This window comes from Aulonocara sp. 'chitande type north' Nkhata Bay, linkage group LG5 (assembly GCF_057382095.1).
Source record: "Aulonocara sp. 'chitande type north' Nkhata Bay isolate Kocher_YH1m ecotype deep benthic linkage group LG5, A_spYH_male_GT1.1, whole genome shotgun sequence".
Lineage (NCBI taxonomy): Eukaryota > Metazoa > Chordata > Actinopteri > Cichliformes > Cichlidae > Aulonocara > Aulonocara sp. 'chitande type north' Nkhata Bay.
Window position 1 is genome coordinate 42,719,630 of NC_141348.1, and position 24,424 is coordinate 42,744,053.

Sequence of the window (24,424 nt, forward strand, 5' to 3'; positions counted from 1 at the left end):
AAAATAATTTTTTCTTTCTTTTTCTTTTACGTCAATAACTGCTTTTATATGAATATTAAGCTCAAATAAAATGTAAAGACTGCTCACTGCTTCAGAGTTGAAAGGACTTGAAAAACTACAGCTTGTGTTTCTGTCTCGTTTTGTAGTTCAGACAAAGCTGGTGCTGATCAATAATGAGGAGAAAAAGATGTTTCACAGCAGGTAAAAATACCAAAAAGAATCCAAAATTTCAAACTCAATATTTAACCAAGAGGAAGAAAACCAAGTCTGCATATCTGAGGCCCCACAAACTCTGGGAAATATTTATTCGTCATCTCTCAATGACGTCATCAAATGTAAAAATATATATTAGAGAAACAGAATATTGCAGAAATTTGATTTGCATACGAGCGTGTTCACAGTCAACCTGCCTGCTTAAAAGAGAAACGAGCATTTAAACAGGTACGAATGAGAACGCTGAGGTCAGGAGAACCATCGGTCATGGAGGTCACGGATGGACTGGATCAAGTCGTCATCGGACGCTCCAGAGAGAACTGCAACACACACACGCACACACACGCACACACACACACGCACACACACACACACACACACACGCACACACACACACACACACACACACACACGCACACACACACACGCACACACACGCACACACACACGGTTCACTTCAAATCAACGGCCTCATTACAAAGAACAAAAATGAAGGAATAAAGCTCGGGTTTTTTCATCCAGTTTCGGTGTGATGCTCTCCAGACATTAACATTCTGTCCGTGTTAAACCCAGAACGTGCAGTGCCGTTCTCTCTCATTTTTAACAATATTATATTCTGAACTGTACTTATGCAGGCAGTTTTTGCAGATTCGGCGTCCTCGGCGCCCAGATGTGAGTTTGTAAAAACCTCGAAGGTAAAACAGACTTAAGCAAACAAACCTGGATTATCACTCACATTCTGATCCGTCAGCGTCAAACGGCTCAGAGCCATCATTGACGCTCTCCCAGTCTTCCGAGTCGTTGTTGTCGTTGCTGTCATTGTCATCATCGCTGTCGCCAGCCAGAAGATCAGCAATCTGAGCGTGAAAGGAAAAAAAGATCAGTCTCCCCAGTGCAGTCTGAACTGTGAGGACCAGAGAAGACGTGAAACCTAAAACTGAAAAACAAAGAACTTTTTTTAAACACTCAAACTGATTTTTCTCCTCTAACGCGAGGGAAGCAGTCACATCACTTCAGTTTGGAAGTAACGTCCAGCACGGACTGTTTTTAGTGGCACCGCCTTCAAGCTGGACTCAAGTTTATAAAGAACACATGTCGCAGTGTTGTGGTTGCGTTAAATCCACTGAGAGATGAAGCGCAGCCTCGAAGAACGCTCTCTCCCATCTGACTACAACAGGCGTGAGGTAGGGCTGCTCGATTATGGCAAAAAATGATAATCACGATTATTTTCACTGAAATTGAGATCTCGATTATTTGACGATATTTATTTAACCCTTTAAGACCTACTATAGAACCAAGTCCGCCAGAGCTTATATTATTTTTTTACATGTTGTAGTGCCATTTGTGGGAGCATTTCAATTTGCTAAATAACTGTTATAGCCCATATTTTAATAATATGTATGCATTAAGTCCATAGTAACTACATTAATTGCAAAAAAGTGCAATAAACTACAAAAAAATTGACATTCGTTTTTGTTTAGTTTGTTTACATATATTTCTACTTGGAGAAATTTAAGAGGTTTATCCCTCAAAACTTTAAATACAAAAAAGTTGCAAAAAATAGTTTACAACAACAGGAAATTTATTTTGAGTGTTATCATAGTTTTATTTTGGAGATACAGCAATTTTTATATACTGCAGGAAAAACGAAAAAACAATCCTATGATGCAAATTTGCAAAGAAAACAGCATGTGCATCAAAATAAACTATTTCCAGCAGCGCAATTCGAGTTCTAAGCATCACAGAAACTATTCAGAAAAGTCAAACATGACTTATAAAAACACCAGTATAGGCTTTTAAGGCCTACAAGTAAAAAACTACATTTTCCGCGAAATGACGTCACTTCCGGTTTCGGCCAGGAAATGGCGGACATGCGACAGTTCGCGCTGACGTCTGTTTCACTGTGGGAAGTGTTACGAACAGCTGATCGGATCGGCAAAGCGTGTTTCTGGAATATTATGTTTTTGTTCCTGCAAGCGCTTTTTATGCAATTTTTGCAAAGCTTTATGTGGAAGGAAACCGTGACCGAGGACAAGCTGATGGCATCAGATGTAAGTACAACTCCTCCGGTTTCATATGCAAAAAAAATTATTGCGCTAGCTTACACGGTTCAGGTTCTACAAAAATAGTTACACAAAACTGAGCGTGCTGCTCTGACCGGCTTTAAAGGGTTAACAATGACTTTAAAAAATAATATAAAATAGTGTGCAACACCACTGAAGTTTTTTTTTACCTCTCTTTTCAACCAACGGCAGTCACTCTCCTCTCCAAATAACTTCTGCTTAGCTTTCCGAGCTTCCCTCAGGTCCTCTTAATCAGCGGTCTCCAACCTTTTTTGCGCCACGGACCGGTTTATGCCCGACAATATTTTCACGGACCGGCCTTTAAGGGGTCGCGGATAAATGAGGGAGGGGCTAATAATCGTCTCAGTCATTTTTAATGATCGTTGAAAGCCCAGATCGTAATCGTGATTAAAATTCGATTAATTGAGCAGCCCTAGCGTGAGGTGCGTTCAATGTCTCTGTTAATTTGAGTTTCCATGAATATGTGAAAGAAGCTAAAGAAGCATTATTGTTTTAATGTAACTGCTATTATTTTAGATATTAGTCGTCATGGTGACAACGCCGAGTGAGCTCAGAATAAATCATCCATAAACAAAGAACCTGAGTAACAAGTAAATTTTACTAATATGAACAACAAGTTCTTCTATAAATCATATTTACTATAAGAAAATAAAGTTAAACAAAACAAGACATTTATATATTCAGTAAACTATCATTTCAAAGTGTTGTCTTCATCAATCCTTTCACAGAAAAGTGAAAAATAAAAGAAGCTGATTGGACGATGGATTTAGGGGGTCGGGTACCTCTTCGTCTCTGGGCGAGTCGGCTTGTTCCTCATTCTCTGCCTCGTTGTTATTGGCCAGCTCCTCTATGAGCGGGTCTGTGTCCAAGTCGTCGTTGTCGTCGTCGTCGTCATCATCATCATCGTCATCGGAGTCAGAGGAATCGTCATCGTCCTGATCGTCATCCTGGAAGAGCACAAAATAAATTTTAAAAAAATGAACTCAATCACGACGACGACAGCAACGAAAGGAAGTTTTCTCAGTAAAACAAGTTTCACAGATAATAATAATAAAATTAAAGAGCAGAAAAAGCAGAAGAAGAAGAAACGGCAGACAAAGAAGCATCAAAAGTAAGAGAAGAAGAAGCTTTTGGATAAAACTGCTCGGCTTAAGCTCATCTCCACTTCAGGTCCGCTCCCTGAGCAGTCGCACAAGACTTCAATTAAAAATAAAAGACTGTGGTCACAGTGACGGGGACACCGTGGACTCTTTCCCTGAAAGCAGCTGCTCTAGAGACCCAGCTGTCGTCAGAGATGAGCCTCCACGTGAAGGTCGGGTCATCGCAGACAAAAGAAAACAAAGCTGCTCAGCAAACGCTCACCTGATCGTCGTCGTCTCCCTCCTCGGCGAGTTTCTGTCGTCCCACCTCGTACAGACGACACACCGTGTCCAAGCCCACCGCGTCCTGGTTCTGCAGAGTAAACGCATCACGTTAGCGTGTCTGCGGCCTTACAGGGTCACATGGGCTGTAATGGAAACAACAATAAACCCTCTGATAGCACGGATGCTCAAGTACCTCAATGACAGCCAGGTAGCAGTCCTTGGTGTCTGTACACAGGTCGAAGATGTTCCTCTTCACGTCCACAGTGGCTGAAAAACAAAAACATCATGAAGCTCGAGCTCTTCGAACCTCGGCTCGTAAAAGCAGGAGGAGCAGCTAAGCCTGGCAGATCAGCACAAACCTGACCTTTAAAATAAAATCAAACACATATGTATATATTAGGGGCGGGTTTTGATGATCGATTTATCGATTAAAACCGATTCTGGCTTGGATAGCGTGATATCGAATTATTAAAATCCTGATTCGATTTTTTATTATAAATTTATTTTGCCCGAAACGCCAGAATCTCAGGTTAAACCTCACAAAGTTTCAACAACCACCAAACGGCTAAAACAGTAAATGAGAGCAGGAACACGGATTCTGCACAAAGACGTGAACACAAAGCGCGGACACGCCGACGCATCAGAATCAGTGAGATGTCGCCTTTCTCACGGTCGGGGCTGAAAGCCGACAGCTCGCTGATCCTGATGTTTCGGCGGGTCGAGCTTTGTGTTTACGTCTTTGTGCTGATTCTGAAGCTGCAGGTTTGATCTCTCTCCAAACAATATTGACTGAACCAGCAGCAAAAGAAGATCCAAACTACGCTTCACATAAACATCGTCATGAACTCACTCTGACTTTTGCTGATCACACTTCATGCACAGCTCTCTCTCTCTCTGTACTTCAACAACAGTTTCCTGTCTAAAAATCTGTTTTCTGCATTATTTGCTTACTATCACAAGTCTACCATTGTTTACAGCGCAGTCGATCGCTGTTTTATTCCTTTTACTTACTTCCAAAGAGAAAACTTCATTTCTGCTGTTCAACAGGCTTCTGGACAATTTTAAACTTTTTAAAATTATGCAAAACTGCAAAACGCTGCGTCTCTAATCAAACCGCTGTAACTTTGCTCTGCTTCACGTCAGCAGCATCAGGTAATGTTCAGATGCTGATTAATGGTTTTCTTTCGTTTTTGATCGACTGCAGAATATTTTTATAAAATCCAGACCAGGAAAATCACCTTCATGTGTTTCTGTTTCATCCTCAGCTACTTTGACACAAAGGCCTCTGCTGTGATGCTCACACCTTTGATAAAGTCTCACAAGTGTCAGCTTCCTTTTTATAGATATAAAAATATGGAAATGTCCTGATGCATGATCTGAATCATAACAAAATTTCCCCGATTCAAATCAAATCGAATCGATTCGGGACCTTGTGAATCGGAATCAAATCAATTCTAGAAATCAGTGACGATCCCCAGCCCCAGTATATAAACTGTGTTTGACCAACAGTGAGAGGAAGTGAAGCCTTACTGATGGGCTTGTAGTCCGTAGCATCGAAGGTTCTAAAGGACGAGCCGAAGGGACCCTTCATCTGCTGATCCATCGCGTCATCCTCATCGTCGGCCTGGAGCATAGCTGTGTGCGAGAGCAGGAGGAGGGAAAAACATCGTACGTCAGAGCGGTGATTCGGCCCCTCGCTGTGCTCGTAATGACTCAGACACATGAGCTCGTACCTCCGTACATGATGGTGGCGTTGCTGTTGAAGACCACCCTGCACTGGTCCAGGGCTGGGACGGTGTGCAGCAGGTGGAAGGTCCTCAGGTCCCACTGACACCTGCTGTCAAGGCCCACGACTACGACACAACGGGGGGCGACGCAGAAACACGTGCAGCTCGCTTTGTTGCGTCGTTATTACAGCTGAGATCAATAATCTGATCTTAAACTTTGACTATAGTTTTGGAGACTGTAAGACCCAAACTGACATTATGGTTCATCAGGTAATATGCATTAAAAATATTAAAGGCCATGTCTTTTTTAAGCAGGGTAAATTGGACGAGGCCGAATTTGTAAAAATGCACCTGCTCAGGTGAAACGCAGCAAGTTCACTTCAATAATGAGGGCAGCAGATTCTCCTGCTTCATTAAACCAGCAGCATTAATGAAGACCAGAAACATGCAGGGCTCAGCACTGAACAGCTCCTTTGCATACACATGCCATTAACTGGGCCCAGAACGTTTTTTAATGACCCATTTCATTTTAACTATATTTTTTGCAGTAAAGGAAAGAAAAGGACAGAAAAGACGGCCCCTGGCAGCATCAGAGGATACGATCTCCGTGTTGATGATGACTTCCAGGCCGTTGGGGTGGAAGACCCCGCTGATGTTCATGTTGAACTTGTCGAACTTGTGGATGGCCCGCGACGCCCGCACGTCCCACAGCACGCCGTCGTTTAGCACCAGGTCGTCAGTGGGGCTGAAGGTGGCACAGTTCCTCTTGTAGTTGTTGGCCAGGCCGGGGTCATTCAGGGTCAGCGTCTTCTGACCCGTCTGGATGTCGTAGATCTTCAGGACACGAAGACAAACGATGAGAATCAAATGAACTCCAAATCTACGGTTTCCTGCTGTCAGTAGTTTAAATGCAAATGAAGATTTTTAATTTAAGGGATTCCAGTTTTATCAACATCAACTCTGCTTCCTGCTGTTATGATGAGAGGAGGCAGAGCAGAACATTTTGGGCGACCTACGTTTGCGACTTGGTCTTTGGTGCCGATGACTCGGTCCTGAGAGAGTTTACTGAACTCCACGTAGTGATCGTCTGCAAAGGAGTTTCTGAAGGGGAAAAAGACACATCGACACCACGAAGACCACAGTCCACACCTCAGGGTGTCTATGCAGTGCATACACAGGTGTGTAAAATTAAAAGTGAAGCGTGAGGGTGTGGCGGTTTTACTTTTTGATGAAGACTCCATCCATGCTCCACAGAGCCGACAGAGGGACGCTCCAGGAAGCAGAGGTGAGCAGCAGTTTCCCATCCTAAGAAGCACAAACGGTTACTTTCTAATAACGGCACAAAAAGAGCTGAGGCTGCAGCCGCTATTCATATCAAAGCTGAGCATAACGTCAGCTCAGGCAGTCGCCTCAGTGCCTGCAGATCAGCTGAGCTTATAGAAGAAAACAAATCCACACCACCAGACGTCTTCTTACATCAGAAACTCAAATATACTCAGTGCAGATTTGTCCCTGACCCGGTCGAGGACGTAGCCTCAGATAAAAAAACGCATGAAATATGCAAATGTTTGGGAAACGTTGTGCAGGATAACAACAGGTGTGTTTAAATGCTTGTGCAGATACCCTGGAGGGCTCGAGGTGTGTGATGGCGGACGTGTGGCAGGTGTAGTTGGCCGCCTCCTCTCCCGAGAGGACGTTGTAGAACTTGAGGTGGCCGGAGCAGGTTCCCAGCATCAGGAAACGCTCGCAGGCTGAGAAGGCACAGCAGGTGAAGCCGCTCTCGTCTCCGTCGCCCTCGTGGAACACCGACATTGGACGAAACCTCGACGAAGGGAAAACAGGCAGAGCGGTGGAGAAGCAGAGGTCCGTTTTAAACAGCCAAAAATAAGCTAAATAACCGTTTTTGCTGCACAGGTGAGTCTGTTCTTTACCTGCTAAAGATCAGGTGTCTATCCAGACACGCTCGGTCCACACCTCCGTATTTGGGGTACAGCACCCTGGCACCCAGGCGGGCGGTGAAGTTGGGAGAGGCTTGTCGTCTCTGCTTGGGCTCCGGGCAGCGGTGGGGCGTGAAAAGAGAGAAAGGGGGGCATGTGGTGACCGGGTTGGGGCAGCGGGCGTGTTGTTCCCTCAGGTACTCGGTGATGATGCTGTCGAGCGTTGGAGGGGAAGGAAGGTGGCGTTCCAACTGCTTCTTCATTGCTGGAGTCTGACAGAGAGGGAAAGAAAGAGTAGCTGAGCTTAGGCCGTGTCTGTGTGCGAGCACGGCGATGATACTGGTGACCGATCGAACCCTGACCTGTATGAAAGCACCGTGATCCGACTTCTGTTTCAGTGCACGGAGCTTTTTCCCTGAGCTGCACGGGGCCACCGGACGCTCCCGTGAAAACAAAATCCGGCCAAGTGGATATGGGCCCTGTCCCTGAGGTGAAGGATGAGGAAGAGGAGGGGGAGGAGGAGTGGGGTGGGCAGAGGTAGATGCAGAGGAGCACGAAGGGTGAGGAGGTGCCAGGGGTCGAGAAGAAGAGGGGCAAGGAGAAACAGAAGCACCCGAGGACACGGGAGAGGCTCCAACATGGCTGGCGATACGCGCTGCGATCCCACCCGCTAACCTGCAAGTCCTGGGTACCACTGAGGCGGAGGGCGGGGGGGTGACGCAGGAAGGGGAGGGGTTTGGACAGAGGGTCGCTGCAGGTAAATTGGCCTCCTTGACCAGCGTGTTTGCCGTGTCCTGAAGTCCTTTGGCCACGAGGTGGTTCCTGATCAGGACGAGGAGCTCCCTCTCGGAAAATGTGATGCGCGATTGGGCGACCACGTTGGCCCTCTGCAGGCGAGCCAACGACACGTCCGTGCCCATGAGAAGAGGTTTGCCAGACACCCGCTCGGTCAGCTCGGCGGCGAAGCGGCAGAAGCGGACGTGCTCGCTTCGTTTGTCCTGCAGCACGGGCTCCTTCATCAGCTGGAGACAGAAAACAGAGCATGAACACGACGAGAGCCGGAGGAAATCCTCCACCCTGCCTCCAACTGCAGCATTACTATAACTGCACCACACTAGTCTGTTAAACCTTCATGTATCGTGTAGTTTTTGAGGCGTCTACGTCATCAGTTTCCTGAAAAACCTGAATAAGCGACATGAAATTGCCGGATGAAGCAGAAATGACTCATACATGCAAATCGATTTTTTTCTCTCTCTAGTTTCAAAAGATTCAAATTTTCTGGCCACAGAGTTTAAAAAACATAAATACACCAATATTTAAATTGTACTTGGGCCTCATTATGCTTTGCATGCCTGTCTGCTTTGTTATAATGCTGCTGCTGACACCAATTACCGCCCACGTTTCTATAAAGAGGGCAGCGTGTTGCAGGCCAGAGAGCAGCTGTGGAAGGACTGAACGCTGCTAACACCCTCACTTCCTGCAGAAAAGCCTTTAGTAATAGTAAAGTAATCGTTTATTAACTTGTGAGCTACAGTTAGTAAAGCTCTGCTGTTGTTGACATCTGTTCAATAAAATAACTTACTGTGAGTCCGAGCCATGAAATGAAGATTTCTAACAATAGCTTTAATATTTTATATTATAAGCTGCAGTTAGCCACAGTGTGCAACTTTAAGTGCGTATGAAAAGGTGGCAGGGAAGCCTTTCAGAAGATGACCGTTTGCAGATGGATGCAAACTGATTTCTGGGCACAGCGAGGCGAGGAAAGCGCACTCGGCATTCAAAATCCAAGTTTATACAGCGGCTTCGTCACCACTGTCCGGACACCCTAAACTTCAGTCTGTTTTTTGCCACAAAAGCATTAAAAGGTCTTTCACTCAGATACACCTGTGCGCACCTGCTGAATGTGGCTCCTGGTGAAGAGTGGCAGCTTGCTGATGATCTGTCTGATGGCGGAGCTGCGAGAGAGTCCGACCAGAGCTTTGCAGGCGAGAGCGCGGATCAGGTCGGCGTCCGTGATGGGCATCTTCACTGACAGCAGGGACAGCAGCACCTGGAGACGACACGAGGAACACGAAAAGCATTTCGCTTTCAGGCGATCTCTTATTTACAACAGGGGTCACCACAGCGGGGCAGATTTTTACCCCAGATACCCCAAAAGGATCAAACCGGGAAAATTCCCACTGCTCGTCTGCTGCTCTTACCTTTATCCCATTGTTGTTCTGCACCACCTGCCACATGTGGGCCAACACCCTGTTGTGAGGGGTGGGGGGCTGCTGGGGATGGAGTAATGGCTTGAGAGGGGTAACCGCAAAAGCCCCCATAGAGTTCAGGCTCTGGTCAGGGGCGCACACGCAGTTTATTATCACCTGCGACGATTTTAGAGAGGAAACGACGGACAAATTTTCATCATTTGCTGCACAAATGCTGCATCTAAAACAGTTTTATCTGATAAAATAGTTTAAACATTCAGATTCGTGAGCCGATCTCTGCAAATGCGCCTTTAAAGTTTGTTTCTAAGGAGGGACGTCTGAGACCTCACAGCCTGCTCTGAATAAGTCATAACGTGCTGATCCTTCATGAATGTGCGCTCATGTGCTGTTAACCTGCAATCTTCTCATTCTGATTGCACAGACTCTGCACATTTCTGGGCAAACCCTTTTTCTGGAGGTCATCAAAGTCGGGAGAATGTCTCATTAAGATATTTAGAGCTTCTCCTTACTTGCAGTGCAGACTTCTGGATCTCAGCATCGTTGACAAACACCTCGCCCTCTGCCACACCCAGAATGATGCTCATACCTGAAGCAGAGGTGAGAGACGGTCACGCGCAGAACACCCAAAGGTTAACAACATCTCTCAGTTACAGTGGACCCTTTGTGCTTTTCCTCATTTACTGTCACATGAATGTTTATGAATGTTAATAATTTTAAGGTTGAGAGATCGAGTAAGCCAGGCTGCTCCGAGCGCCCAGTTTTATCTACTCTTGGATCTGCATGTTGCCCGTGAGCAGGAGGACATCCTTAAAACGATCAGCTGTGAGCACAGAGGCCCCACCCACCCTCTGTCCAAGCTTTCTGTTTGAGAGTGGCAACCAATCAGAAGACAGTTGGATTGTGTGTAAGATTCATAAGGATTATTTCAAATCCTGAATCATTCAATGTTACATGGAGCTGGAAACAATCAGAACAGTTTTAGCAGCACTACAGGAGAAAACGATCAGATTTACTGACCCACAGTGGAAACGGGGGACCTGGCTTCATCCTGAACTTCTACGGTTTCTGCCAGGACCAGCTGGACTTTAGGAACCACCGTCAGGATGGAGAGGATGTCCAAAGCGTACCGCACAGTGTCGCTCCTGGTGAAAAAAACATGAAAAAGACTCCAGTTACACATCAGTGCTGCGTACAAAGACGAGCAACACAGAAACAGAAAGCAAGCAAAGCTACTTTTACACCGACTCCTTTCTGTGTCATAAAAACTCCCACCGAGTGCTCACAGCGTGCAGGTATGTGTGTGAGCAGGGTTACCTGCCAAAGTAAGTCCTCCAGTCGCAGGCTGTAGATATGAGCTGCAGCATTAAGGGGACACAGGCCAACTTGTAGAAGACCTCGACCGGCTCCCAGTGCAGCTGAGGAGGCCCGCACTCGATGAGAAACTCCATCATCTCAATAATCTGCTCTCTGGTGTACGAATAGGCCTGAAAGCAGGAAGCCGCAGACTTTCATGAGTTGTATATGAAGCCAAGACTCGTATTAAATGTCACGGCTGCTACGTCCATCTTTTATATTCAGTCTGTGCTCAGTGTTTGAACACCTTGCATTTATATCATAAACATTGTACATTTAAATTGTCATTTAGAGCAAACAAACAGCTTCTCTGAGGTTATCATTTTACGTATTTTGAAGCATCACTACTACTTACAGGTGAGCATGAAACAGCTCATCTGCTCACAGCCACATTATAATGTTAAAATCCACATATCTAAATCCAGATCACAAATGTGATTAAGAGTTGCGTTATAAGGCAGTCCTTCTCTTACAAACACACAACCAGTCTAAGAAAGGCAGCGAGTCACATGATGATCACAGAACTATAAAACACAACGTTTCAGATCAAAATGAAATCTGAGCAAACGACACAGAGATTCACCAACAAAAGCAGGAGGCTCGTCAGCATTTCATCTTCACTGACAAGAAGGGAAATCTGTTGTTGTGGTTTAAATAAAAAAGCACAGCAACGACTCACAAACTCCATCGAGTACCTTGTAAAACGGCTGCTGGGGAATGACGATACCGCCGTCCGACGCGTGCAGGGACTGCTTCACCTGCTCGGTCTTCACGGCGAGGTGAGCCTCAAAGTACCTTCACAAAGTAATCGATAATCAATGAGTGTGTTTCCAAACTTTCACACAAGCAGAGAGGAACTGCCTGCATGTTCAGACTGTGAAGAGTATTTCTTTACTTCTACCCGACAACACAATAAAGAAATACATTATATATGTACAAATATCTAAATAAAACATGGCTGCTGTGTCAGATAAGAATTTTTGTGTTTGTGTCTCCACCCATCGCTTCACCTGCGCAGGGCCATGCAGGTGTGTTTGGCTGTCTGCCTGCTGGAGAACACCTGGTCATCACTCAGCCGGGACAGCTCGCTCCCCACGTTCAGGATCTCCAGAGTGCTGATCTACAGGCAGAGGAGACGATGCTAAAAGTGTCCGATCGAAAGAAATAGTTACTTCTGAAATTAGTTTAAATAGTTTAAGAGTAAAGATTCACGGCTGACCAGGTTGACGAGCCTCCGGAGGCCGTCCTGCTGGTCGAACAGCTGCAGCACCGCTCGGAATGAAAAGGAGATGGAGAAAAACATGGTGGCGTGGCAGACGCCCGACGCGTGCGACGACTCCAGCAGCCACAGCGCGTAGGACACCGTGTCGGACAGCACGCCGTCGGGCAGCGTGCACACCTGCAAACGCGGGACAGTGTTCACCATGACTGAGCTACGGTTGCTGTAATAATCCTGCACACAATAAGAAGAGTGTTGTAGCTTTACCCTCTCCATGGCGTCTTGGTTATACGCCAGGTAGTAGAGGCAGAGAGAAACTCCGGTCGCTGCCATTGAAGGCCTCGGGATCTCCAGGAGTTTCTGCACTCCTCCGTGAGCGATAAACTCTGCAGCAAACTTCTTATGGAGGAGCAGCGAGGCGAGATACTGACGAGAGAGCAACGACACAGTGAGGCTGCAAACAGCGAACATCAGTTTATCAGATGACACGGTGCTGCAAATATAACGAGGAGGATTTAAAGGTTTCACGTAGATGTGAAAAGAACCACAGTGAGTGGGTTTACTGATAAACTTTTATTGACAAGGGGAAAATGATTTCATTTCATCTTAAAAATAAGATTTACTCATTCAAAACAAAACGAAATCATATAGAAATGTATCTAAAAATAAAAAAAAGTTCTCCTTTTCAGTTTGCTTTGCTTTAATCAACAATCCCTAAACTGGCATAGAAATGGACAAAAATATTAATAATATTAATCATCACCACCACACACGACTACGACTGAAACAAGAGTAAATAAACATGCAGCAGTCTTCCAACATCAGCCCTGCAACGTTCACGGCTCGCAGCTTCACCTACGTGAGATTCTGCATCAGCTAAAATTTAAATATAAGACATTTACTTTTAATGTAATTGTAATTTCCTTTTTCTCTGGTGAAGAATTACTGAACGCCAGAGGCAGCAATTACCTATGATTACTTATCAGCTCACGGACGTATGAATCCCACTTTTACTGCTTCTCTACTCACACGACGGATCGATTGAGCTGAAACAGGAGAATCAATTCATCAACTTTTCAGTTAATCTGACACCCGTCCATTATCAGAAGAGCCTGTTAGTTCCTCCAAAACATCTACACGGGAAGCACTGAACAGTGTCCACGATCTACAAACAACTGAGAGATGGAACACGTCTCCCTACATGTGACCATGTGACCATGTACGACACTGTTAAAAAAAAAGAAAAAATATCTCTACTCAGTTTCATCACATTAAAAATGAAACAAACTGTGGTGATGGGGCTGAGAGCCACCCACAGAGGTCTGGATTATCTTTCACACACAGACGCTCGGACTCAGCGGGGAGGGGCTGCACTGACAAACAAGGCGAAACGTGATCTGAGCTGCTGAGGCTCATTAAAGCATCTCGATATAAAGATTTACTGCTTTTGTAAGATCACTAAAAACCCCTCAGTAAGTTACATTAGTAAAATAAACATACACCACGTTCTGTCACAATAACTTGTAACACAATCAGAACACACAAACATACATGTTGCTTTAAGGCAGCTGTTCAAACACGTAGTAACAAACGTATCAATGCTGAACGTGGAACAAACTAACTGAATTACAATCATCTGACAGCAAGTGACCAAACAGATGCTGACACACTGGAAGGACTTGCTCTCTCTGAGCATGATATATGAGTAGAATATATAATAGTGGTGCAACGGATCAAAGATCTCACGGTTTTAAGTCACGGATCGGATCAATTTTTGGATCAGAAAAAAAGAAAAGATTTTAACATTTACTTATGAACTTTTTAAGTATTTTTTTGCCTATTAAAAACATTCAACTCAAGACTCATTCCACGCAATTATATAAAAACAAATTGAGGTGCAGTACAGGGCTTGTATCTACCACTCCGCTGTGATACAACGAGCTGTCACGGTCACGTAGCTTTCCGTTGACCTGGAGCTCCAACCGTTTGTAGTTGGGCAACAGAAGATGCCTGGGACAGTTCAGCCATAACTCATACATGCCTGGAACGATCTTGTCACTGAAGTGGACGTGCAACGAGATATCATAGTGTGGCTCAAGCACGTTCATCACAGTTTAAACCCTTGTTTTGCACAACAGAATACGGCCTCCCGTCTGCAGCTAAACATCGCAGTAGCTTCTGTAACAGCTTTAGCCCGGTCGGACTGGGAGGCAAAGGGCTGCTTAAATACCGCAAACTCCTCTGCTCCTGCACTTGGACCGTTAGCACCGACCATAGCTATCTCTTGACAGACTGACCACGCGCACCATACGCATACTTTCCTTCTTTTTCAAATCTTCGGATCACGTGTGTACCGAACCGTGGAGTGTGATCGGTTCGGATTACGGATCAACCGTGATCCGTTGCACCACTGATATACACGCATGTACGAACGCTTCACTCAGAGTGCATCAAAGCACTAAATCATCCACAGCATTTCATAAAATTCCCTCCACATCAATTTTTTCAAAGGGACGCCGTCATCCTTACCAGCAGGGCGTCAAAGGTGAGCTGGACGTTGTTGGTCTGTCTGAGGTCGATGTAGTTCATCAGCAGCGACCGCGTGTCCAGCTGCATGAAGACAGCCAGCAGCTGCACACAAGGAGGGTCATCAGTTGTGAATTTATTAAAATTATTTGCATTCACCAAACAGTTTCAGATTTGCACGCCTACCTCCTGGTAATCTCCGAGCGGGGTCAGATACTGCAGGATGAGCCGCTGCTCCATGGCCGGGCTCAGCGGTGAAAGGCGGAAGTCGGTGCCGATCATCACGGAGCTCATCTCAGACCATGAGGAGGTGCTGGCCGGCTGTTCGCTGGCCTCGGTCCTCTCTGCGTCCTCTCCACTCCTGTCCGAAGAGTTGGTAATGTTCAGTTTCTGCTTTGCCTTCCTCTCGTTCTCCTTTATAGCCCATTTCTTCCCTCCTCCTCCACCTCTTCCTCCCTGCATGTCTTCCGTCTCCCTGGACGCAGAGTCCGGAGCGACTTGGTAAACGAAGCCTGGCAGCAGTCGGGCAGAGCTGCTGCTGCGGCCGCCGTTCTTCTGAGCTGAGCCGAGCAGAGACGTGGGTTTGGTGTTGGACGTGGTCCTGCTGCTCTCCCCGGCTCTTTCATTTCTCGCCTCCATCTCCATCGGGTCTTGCTGGGCCGTTGTGACGCCTGAGGTTTGTGCAGTTTCAGCCTGAGAGTCCTGAGGTAGATTCTCTGAGGTGTGGGTGGCACTAAAGTGACTCGTGGCCTCTTGAGACTGCAGCTCGTGTAACCGCTTGATCATAACGGCCACCTGGAGGATGAGGAAACTCAGATTTTATGACGCTGACGCAAAAACTCTAAAAATCAAGCGCAAAGACTGTATATAAAAGATTACAGCCATAAAGCATGAAGTCTGTGGTGAAACAGACTTTTAACCGTAGGACGCTGCACACTCGATGCACTAATAACATGTTTGCTGCTGGTCTATGCACACAGCACATTAACAAAACTAACCAACATTAGCTGATAACGTAGCACGCCATCCTCTCATCCAAACATGGTCACTTCCAAACTACAAAATGCTAAAAGGGATCCAAATGTGGAATCTAGAACCCTGTGGATCATGTCACGACTAGGGTTGCAAAATTCCCGGAATTTTCAAAGATGGAATCTTTCCATGGGAATTAACGGGAATTAACGGGAATTTATGGGAATAAACGGGAATTTTCAAAATTGAAGGTTGGCTCTTCTTAGGGAACTTAAATATAGTTGAGGAAAGTATATTTTAGCATAATATTGACAAAAACAAACAAATGCAATTCAAATACACTTGAATATCCATGCCATTCCTTAATCACATGTACAGAGCACAAGCTTGCTGCATGGCTATTGAGACCACCTACTGGCACTGTGCATGCCTCCATCACATGTACACATGGACCACACTTTTGAGCCTGAAGGACAAAGAGTATTAAAGGCACACATTTGAGCCTGTGGACTTAACAAGTGAGGTAAGTTTTGATGATATTATGGGAAAATATATTCATTAAATGTTTAAATTGTGAATATCACATAAAATGTATTAATCTGGTAGATAGCAATCTGATAAGATGCTAAATAAAATGCTAGCATCTGATAAGATGCTAAATAAAATGCTAGCATCTGTTAGATGCTAAATAAAATGCTAGCATCTGTTAGATGCTAAATAAGCCATAGCTAGTATAACATAAAGAAGATGCTAGCTTCCTCATTTGGTTGTTTTGTTTTGAAGATCATTCCAGTTGTTTAGCTAGCCTTACTATTTATATCTGTTTATTATCATATTGCAATTTTATTAGTACGATCTCTTGCATTGCATTAGCATTTTTACAAGCTCTTGTTTTATTTTACAGAAAAATGCCACGTGCGCTATCTGATGTGTGGAGACATTTTACACCAGCTAATGTACAAGGGAAATCTGTATATATGTGTAAGTATTGTGATAAGACGTACGTGAAGAATGCCACAAAAATGCAGCAGCACATTGCAAAGTGCAAAAAAATTCCTCAAGGCCCAACACATGCAGCAGCCAGGAGTTCCACTCAAGGGGAAAATGAATCTGTTTCAGCTGTATCAGAGTCAGATACCCACTCATCAGCTCCTGGTCCCTCTGGCATCAGAGGATTCTTTGATTTTATGGATGACACTAGCCAGAAAAACGCAGATGAGTGTTTCGCTCGTGCAATCTATGCAACTGGCTCACCCCTGATGCTGACATCCAATGTGTACTGGAAGAGATTTTTGAATGTTCTCCGACCAGCATAGATTCCCCCAACCAGACATGCATTGTCTACTCATCGACTGGATGAAGAGTTCAGTCGAGTTCAAGCAAAGGTGAAACAGACCATTGACCAAGCTGACTGTATTTCAGTCATCTCTGATGGATGGTCCAATATCAGGGGACAAGGAATTATTAACTACATAATCACCACTCCTCAGCCTGTGTTCTACAAGAGTGTAGACACAAAGGAAAACAGACACACAGGCCAATACATTGCAGATGAGCTAAAAGTGATCATCAATGACCTTGGACCAGATAAGGTTTTTGCACTGGTCACTGACAATGCAGCCAACATGAAGGTTGCCTGGGCACATGTGGAGGAGACCTACCCTCATATAACTACTATTGGCTGTGCAGCCCATACACTAAACCTTCTCCTAAAAGACATAATGGCACTAAAAACAATGGACACTCTGAATAAGAGTGTGGTCAAGTCATTGGAACAGCGGAGGGAGTTCTGCATGAAGCCAGTGCATGCAGCAGCATACATGCTGGACCCCAAATATGACAAGGGCATACTTTCCGGGGAAGAGATCAACGGTGCCTATGCGGTCATTACAGCCATGTCTGACCACCTGGGTCTCGATAAAGGCAAAGTTCTAGGCAGTTTGGCAAAGTATCGAACAAAGCAAGGCCTTTGGAAAGGGGATGGAATATGGCAGTCATGCCAGCACATATCTGCAGCCACCTGGTGGAAGGGACTATGTGAATCTGAGGCCCTTGCACCTGTAGCCTCCATCCTCCTCCAAATCCCACCATCATCAGCCGCCTCCGAGCGCAACTGGTCACTGTTTGGGAACACCCACACAAAGGTTCGCAACAGGCTCACAAATGTGAGAGTGGAAAAGCTGGTCGGCATTCGGGCAAACCTACGGCTCTTTGAGCCTGACACAGAGCCATCCTCAACAAAGCTGGAAAGTGACACTGAAGAGGAAGACTCAGAGTTGGATGCTGAGGAAGTGGACATGTTGTTGGATGATGATGAGGTCCAGGAAGAGTCTATTGACTGAGCAAAAATGAGAAAAGAGGATTGCTTGAAGGAAGATTTGAATGTTTAATGGGACGTTTTGGAGGATAAGTGGCATTTTTCATTTAACCTTTTGAATGGGACTTTGTGGAGATTTTTGGACAGGGGGCATTTTTGAATGAGCGGGGTTAGGGGATGGTAATATTGAACTCAACATTTCTGTTTTTATTCATCCATGAAACAAGTTATTGAAACGTGTTCTATTCTACTGTACTTACAAATAAATCTGTTTAAATATCTGTTGAAAACATTTTGCATGGAGGTTTTCTTATGATTTCTGTTTATATTTATGCTTGGAAATAATATATTCCCAGTTAGTTCTCCTAAATTCCCATTAATTTCCATAATTCCCATTATTTCCATGGACAGTTTCCAATATGGAATATTTCCAAAATTCCCAAGCTTAACTTACCATGGAAATTTACCGGAAACTTTTCGGAAATTTACCGGAAATTTTCCGCCCCTTTGCAACCCTAGTCACGACAGCCACGTCCATCTTTTACATACAGTCTTTAATTACTGCCACCCACCAGCTGAGCGTTCTCTTCTCTGTAGTTGGCCGCCACTTCCTGGTTGCTCATGGCTCGGGCCAGCAGACCCGTGGCGTAGACACACAGCGGGCGCTCTGCTTCACGAGCCCAGCCAAACAACCTTTCAGCCAGACCCTCCTGCACAGAGAGCACAGGTGAGCGAAGCACAGGAACAGCCTATCAGAAACCAGTGCTTATTCTGCTCACAGGAGTTGGAAACCTTTTAATAAAAGTCTCTGTGATAATTACTCAAATTAGTTATTCCCATATTTCCTACAGAACAACCATCACTTCCTCTTTAATCTACACAGCAAAAACTTTTTTAAATGTACCATCATGAAAAGAAATGCACATTATTAAGGTGGATTTCAGTTTTGATATGCACATCCATATACTGTCATTTATTAGAACTGTATAAACTAACAAAACCCAAATCCTCTAACTCCACATGGACCACCCCCAAACATGTGATCCCTCATAGTAAAATATTTTTTGGACACTTTACAGACGTGTCCATAATTTGTTTTTTGAACGCACACACCAGCTCGATAATCTAACAGTGATTTATGTCTAAATAGTGTTTACCTTCTCTTGGAAGACGACGGCCGTCTCCAGGCCCGGGCAAATGTTCTGAAGCAGGCGGCAGGCTGCTGTGTTGAGGCTGTGTTCCCTGCTGGTCATTATGTACGTGTCCAGCAGCTGCGAAACACACAAAAACAAACTTACAGTGTAGCACAAACTGTGCAGCTACCTGCTCGAGACAACGTTCACTGGCCTCATTTCTAAACTGTGGACACGTGATGGGGCTGTATAAACAAAGACTTTGTCTATTAAAGCAGATTTGCTTGATGCCCAGTTTAAAATGACAGATCTGGTTCATTTTCTCACAGCGCAAATTATGTATAAAGCAACACACAAAACGGAGATGCAGTTTGAAGAGGGAACTAAATTTAAAAATCCCCCCCGTATCAAACAACACTGAAAACTTTCTGCACGTGTGTGTGTGGCGTGAAGCTGTGGAACAAAGTGAAGAACTGAAGCAATGTCCCAGCATGCCTCAGTTTAAACAGCGGTTCAAAAATACAGTTTTTGCAAAGTACAGGGAGGAGGCGGGGCTCTGATCAGGCGTTCTCACCACTACTTTCACAATAATGATGTGTATATGTGTGTGTGTGTCATGATCCTGGGCCATGTTGGCCCAGTATTCTTAGTTTTCGTGTGTTTTGTTCTTTATTTATGCCCTGGTTTCTAGGTTGTTCTGTTAAGTTGTTCCTTGATTTCCCCCCTGTGTGCCCCTCTGTGTATCTGTGAGCCCTCGTCTCCCCTCCTTCTGTTTCATTCCATGTTTTCCCCAGCCCGTCATGTCCCTGCTCTACCCGTGCGCTCTCTCCTCCTGTCTGAACCTCTGTGTACTTCCTGTTTTACTTTGACAGTCTCCCGTCAGTGTTGCGTTCACTCCTGCCCTGTCTCGTTACGATTATCTGTGTCACCTGTGTTCCCCCGTGTGCTCCCACTTCCCTCGTTAACCCTCTGTGTATTTATGTCCGCGTCTCCCTCAGTTCTGTGTCGCGTTCTCCCTCATCCATGGCCGTGTGGTTCTCCGTATAATATGTTATAGTTTCCAGTTTAGTTTGTATGGTTTTTCTCTCCAGCAATAAAGCTGTTTTGAGTTCATTCCTGCCTCCGTGAGCTTGCGTTTGGGTCCTCATCTACCTCCACACAGCCAGCGCATGACAATATATATGTAAATGTGTATATGTTTTGATGTGTTACTAGAGTTATAAAAAATAATAATAAATAAATAATACATGTAACAAACTGTAATGAAGAATTTCTGATGAGCAGGGCATAAACAGGAAGACAAAGTGCTTTTGCTTTGTTTGTTTGTCTCATTTTCCCTCTGTTGTTGTTGTTGTTATACTATTTCAACATGTTCAAAATAAAGATTCAATACCATACGGTCCTGGCACCAGCTAAAGGCTTTAATGGCTGCTGGGTGGAGCTTCTGTACTCAAAGCATGAAGCCTGATAAGGCTGCCATAGCTGACGGCCCACCCTTGGAACCACACTCCATCATTTGGTTTACAAGAGGACAAAAACAAGCAGCAGCCCTTACTGCATTAGTGAAGTCATCGTTCATAAAGAGCATCTTCAGGAGTTGTCCCAGCATGCAGTCAGGGTCCGCCCGTCCTGCAACGTTACACACGAGTCACAAAAGTCTGAACAATTTGAATGATTGGTTGTTGAAATCATTTTACGGAACCGAGTGTGGAAAACATGCAACATAGAGGCCAGAGGGTCCAGGACTCACCTGGATGACGGTCATCAAACGGATCCGGGTCTGCTTTGTGATACTCTCCCATCTCTTTCTCAATCAGCTCCGATATTCTGCAGAAAACACACTGATGAGACAGGGTTTCTACTCAAGATGGACCCACAGACTCAGGCAGACTGAGAGGCTCTGACGTCACACGTCATCTGCGTCGCTAAAAGCTTAAAAAAAAAAACAAAACCTGTTTAAGACGGACACCAGCTGCTCTGTGGGGCCTCTCTGTGCTTCTTCCCATTCGTCGAGCAACGCGGAGAGATCCGCCTTTGAATCAACAGCCATGGCAACCGCCATGGCAGCTGACACGGCACTCGATAACGCAGACGTCAAGGCGGCCACGATGGCGGCCGATGGCTCTTCGTCCGCAGAAGACATTGCTGCCTGGAAGAGAGGAAGAGGAGGAGGCGAGGAAGAGGCAGATCATTCAGTGCTGTATTAGATGTGGAGCTAAAGTTAAAGAGAAAAATACTTTTGTGCAGTTTTATTCATCATGGACACTTCAGGCTGGTGCTGTAATGGTATGGAGGTCATTTCTTCTCTTAACACCATCTGAGTAATGTTGCTGATCATGTGCATCCCCTTATGACCACAGTGTGCCATCTCCTGATGGCTGATTCCAGCAGGATAATGCACCATGTCACAAAACTCTGCAGCAGCCGTGTGACGCCGTCGTGTCAACATAGACCAACATCTCTGAGGAGTGTCTCCAGCAGTTTGTCGATGCTATGAGACGCCTTAATAGCATTGATTCAAAGTGGAACTGTGGAGTGTGACTTCAACAAGTGAGCAAAACTGGATCACATTTAATTAAAACCACAAGCATGTGACTTTAAACTAAATTAAACCCAAACAACAGAAACTGATTAAAATCCTGCTGATTTTACTGGATGGATGAAAGTGTGAGTGGATAAAAATACAAAATTCTATTTAATTTAATTGAAAAGACTAGAATAATATCTGTTTATGGCCTGGTTTGGTTCACATGAAATAAAAGTCACTAATTCTGTCTTCCTTACACCAGCTCCCCATAAAGTTTAATGTTCGGTTTAAAATCCTGGTGATGTGTCCTCCGTGGTCAGAAGCCTCCATATATCAGTGAGTTACTAAAACCATCCATGTGGTTTAAATGTCTGAAGTCAGACGATTAACGCTCGGAGGCTGCACCAAGGTCCAGCTAAAGACAAAAGGAGAGCGCAGTTTTGTGGTTGTGGAACTTGCTTCCATTGGACATAAGCTCTGTGGACACTGCTGATACCCACCTGTGCAGGCTTGCCTTTATTTAGTTTTTGTACCATATTAACTGCTGTATGTGTTCTGCATTGTGAAGCACTTGTGAGTTTTGTACTTGAGAAGCAGCATATAAATAAGCCTTACTTACTTAAAAACCTGCTAATGCCTTTTCTGATTAACGAGTATGCAAAATCCTGAGTTGTTTTTTAAGTCCTAATTGTGCTGACCATGAGCCAGCATGCATCTTTATGACATTTCTTTTTAATTATGAAGAGGTCTGATATAAATTATAACAAAGACAAGTAAAAATTAACTTTTTTAGGACTTTTTCAAACTTCCTAACTTCTTCTGTCATCACATCCACTCGGCGCTTGTTCAAATACTGAGGTACAACACCTTCAAAGACAGGTGTTGAAAGAGCCGTTAGGAAGTTGCTGCTTTTAATTTCATTTCAAATGTTTTTTAAATGTTATTTTTCAAGCAAAACGTGTATGTAAACTGATATCGTAGGAGGCACTCGGGTCATTTAAAAAGCCTCTTTCTGCGGAAAAATCCAGAGGTGAGCGGAGATGTTATATTTGCTACGATGCGTGTTGTTGGTCAAACCGCACTTTGAGCGCTGTAAGCACAGTCCAACCTGCTGCTGTCCGACCAACAACGGCAGGCTTTGTAACTCACCGGCCGCCGTCTCAGAGACGCTCTGCGCTGAGGCATGACGGGAGGCTTCTTCACACACAAACACAGCTGTGACAGCTGGAAACACCTGTGCACCAACAGGTGGCCTCTGCACGGATACCGGGCTCAGGGGTTAGAGGGTAAGCTCAGCCCGGCTAGCAGTTAGCAAACTCGGCTAACTCGCTCTAACTCGACTCGCATCTTTTTGTTTATTTTATTTTTGTCCGACTGCCCTCCCCCCGTCACCCTGTCCCTCCCTCCGGGTCCCACCGCGGTGAGATAAGGCGCCAAGCCCCTCTGAGCGCACTGGAAGCGGCGCTGTGCGGCAGCCGCATGTCGGACACAGCTAGCTTCTCTGAGTTTCGCACGTCACTCACCTGAGGAGCAGCTTCCTCTGCGCTCCGCTCCCTCCTCGGTACAAACTCTCACAGCTCAGCCTCACAGCAGCAGCTCGAACCGCGCCGACACTCAACGTTTCACGAGAAAAAAACTTTCACGTTTATTTTCAAACTTCTCCCGGCGGCCGCACGCGACGTCAACAGAACGAGTCGACGTTAGATGACGAAACACAGGCGACGCTCTCCCTGGGACTTGTAGTTCAAAATTCCTGTTCCACCAAAAGGACTATGCCACAATGTTTCACGCCATCCCTGCGGGTGTTCTGACCCCTCTGCCGCTGGATCCTGCGGTTTCCTCTGTTGAACAGATCGGTGTCCCCGCCAAAAACACGAAAGACAACCGTGACGTTGCTTACTGGAATAATTTATACCGAGACCTGGAGTGGAAGAAAAGTTGGACATTACCAACAAAGTAAAGGAAATATATTTGAAAGTCATTCGTCGTTTTTACCCCACCATAACTTTTCTTGTACGATGTTTAAAAAACACATTGATGTTAACTGTTCATGTCAGAAAGAGAGGATGTTTCTGGTCCTGCTTATGTACTAATCATTTCTGGCAAGAGTTTAGTTGTTTCTTTTATCTATTTGACTGTTATGGAAATTATTGTTTGGCTTTTTTTTGATTACTCTGCAAATGGGGCTAACAAATTTTATTTGAAAATTTCATATACATCTTCAAAGGCCCAAGCTGGTTGGAGGTTTAGGCCTCCCTAATTTCCAGTACTATTATTGGGCCGCCAATATCAGGTGTTTGTTGTATTGGAGACACTACCATCTCAAACCGTCACCACCAGGTTGGGTTGCCATGGAGTCATATTCAAGTGGGAAAGTTCCCTACCTGTGACTAGGTTCATCACTCCCTTTGGCATTGCCTCTACCCAGTAACAATGGAGTTGTCCAGCAGTCTTTTGGAATCTGGTCTCAGTTTAGGAAGAGTCTGTGTCTCCAGGCTTTCTCACTTCAAAGCCCAGTTGCAGCAAACCACCCATTTGTTCCCTCGATGGCAGATAATGCTTTTCATATCTGGCTTAGAAAGGGCCTAAAATCCTTTGCACTTATATGAAGATGGACAATTTGCAAGTTTCTCTCAAATATCCACCAAATTTGGCGTAGCTGCAGCTCAGTTTTTCTGTTTCTTACAGGCCAGACACTACGTGCAGACTGTGACAGCAGAATTCCCCCAAATACCTCCACACAATCCAGTAGACGATTTTTTTAATGGTCAACCCAACCTCAAGGGGCATAATATCAGCCCTGTACAATTTAATTTCCAATGTTTCCTCCAGCTGCTATCAA

The 24,424-nt window shown here is 45.0% G+C and overlaps 1 protein-coding gene across 2 annotated transcripts; it reads right to left on the bottom strand.

The window, feature by feature from the left end:
• Positions 1–274: 274 nt before the first annotated feature.
• Positions 275–23,289, bottom strand: LOC147331415 (DDB1- and CUL4-associated factor 1-like). Of its 2 annotated transcripts, none has more exons than XM_086293709.1 (30): positions 23,106–23,289; positions 21,008–21,204; positions 20,806–20,882; positions 20,611–20,684; positions 19,080–19,193; positions 18,495–18,632; positions 14,820–15,428; positions 14,637–14,738; positions 12,375–12,533; positions 12,108–12,287; positions 11,899–12,008; positions 11,584–11,683; positions 10,850–11,019; positions 10,553–10,677; positions 10,045–10,121; positions 9,527–9,691; positions 9,220–9,375; positions 7,688–8,347; positions 7,320–7,597; positions 7,012–7,210; positions 6,611–6,693; positions 6,405–6,489; positions 5,989–6,222; positions 5,395–5,488; positions 5,192–5,296; positions 3,855–3,928; positions 3,660–3,749; positions 3,080–3,244; positions 950–1,070; positions 275–533 (listed from the first exon to the last, which is right to left on the bottom strand). In XM_086293709.1, the coding sequence occupies exons 2-30, from the start codon at positions 21,196–21,198 to the stop codon at positions 463–465; spliced, it is 4,806 nt and encodes a 1,601-aa protein (XP_086149835.1). In that variant the 5' UTR covers positions 21,199–21,204; positions 23,106–23,289; the 3' UTR covers positions 275–462. The 2 variants fall into 2 exon arrangements, with proteins under 2 accessions (XP_086149835.1, XP_086149836.1); XM_086293710.1 differs by having other exon boundaries at positions 934–1,070.
• Positions 23,290–24,424: the final 1,135 nt, after the last annotated feature.

Excerpts from the sequence above, each read along its gene's own strand:
- LOC147331415 (XM_086293709.1), bottom strand. The coding sequence starts at position 21,198 with ATGTCTTCTGCGGACGAAGAGCCATCGGCCGCCATCGTGGCCGCCTTG. Across the intron at positions 11,684-11,898 it reads ACCTGCATGGCCCTGCGCAG|GTACTTTGAGGCTCACCTCG; the intron begins GTGAAGCGATGG and ends TACTTTGTGAAG. Across the intron at positions 1,071-3,079 it reads ACTCGCCCAGAGACGAAGAG|ATTGCTGATCTTCTGGCTGG; the intron begins GTACCCGACCCC and ends TTTCACGCTCAG.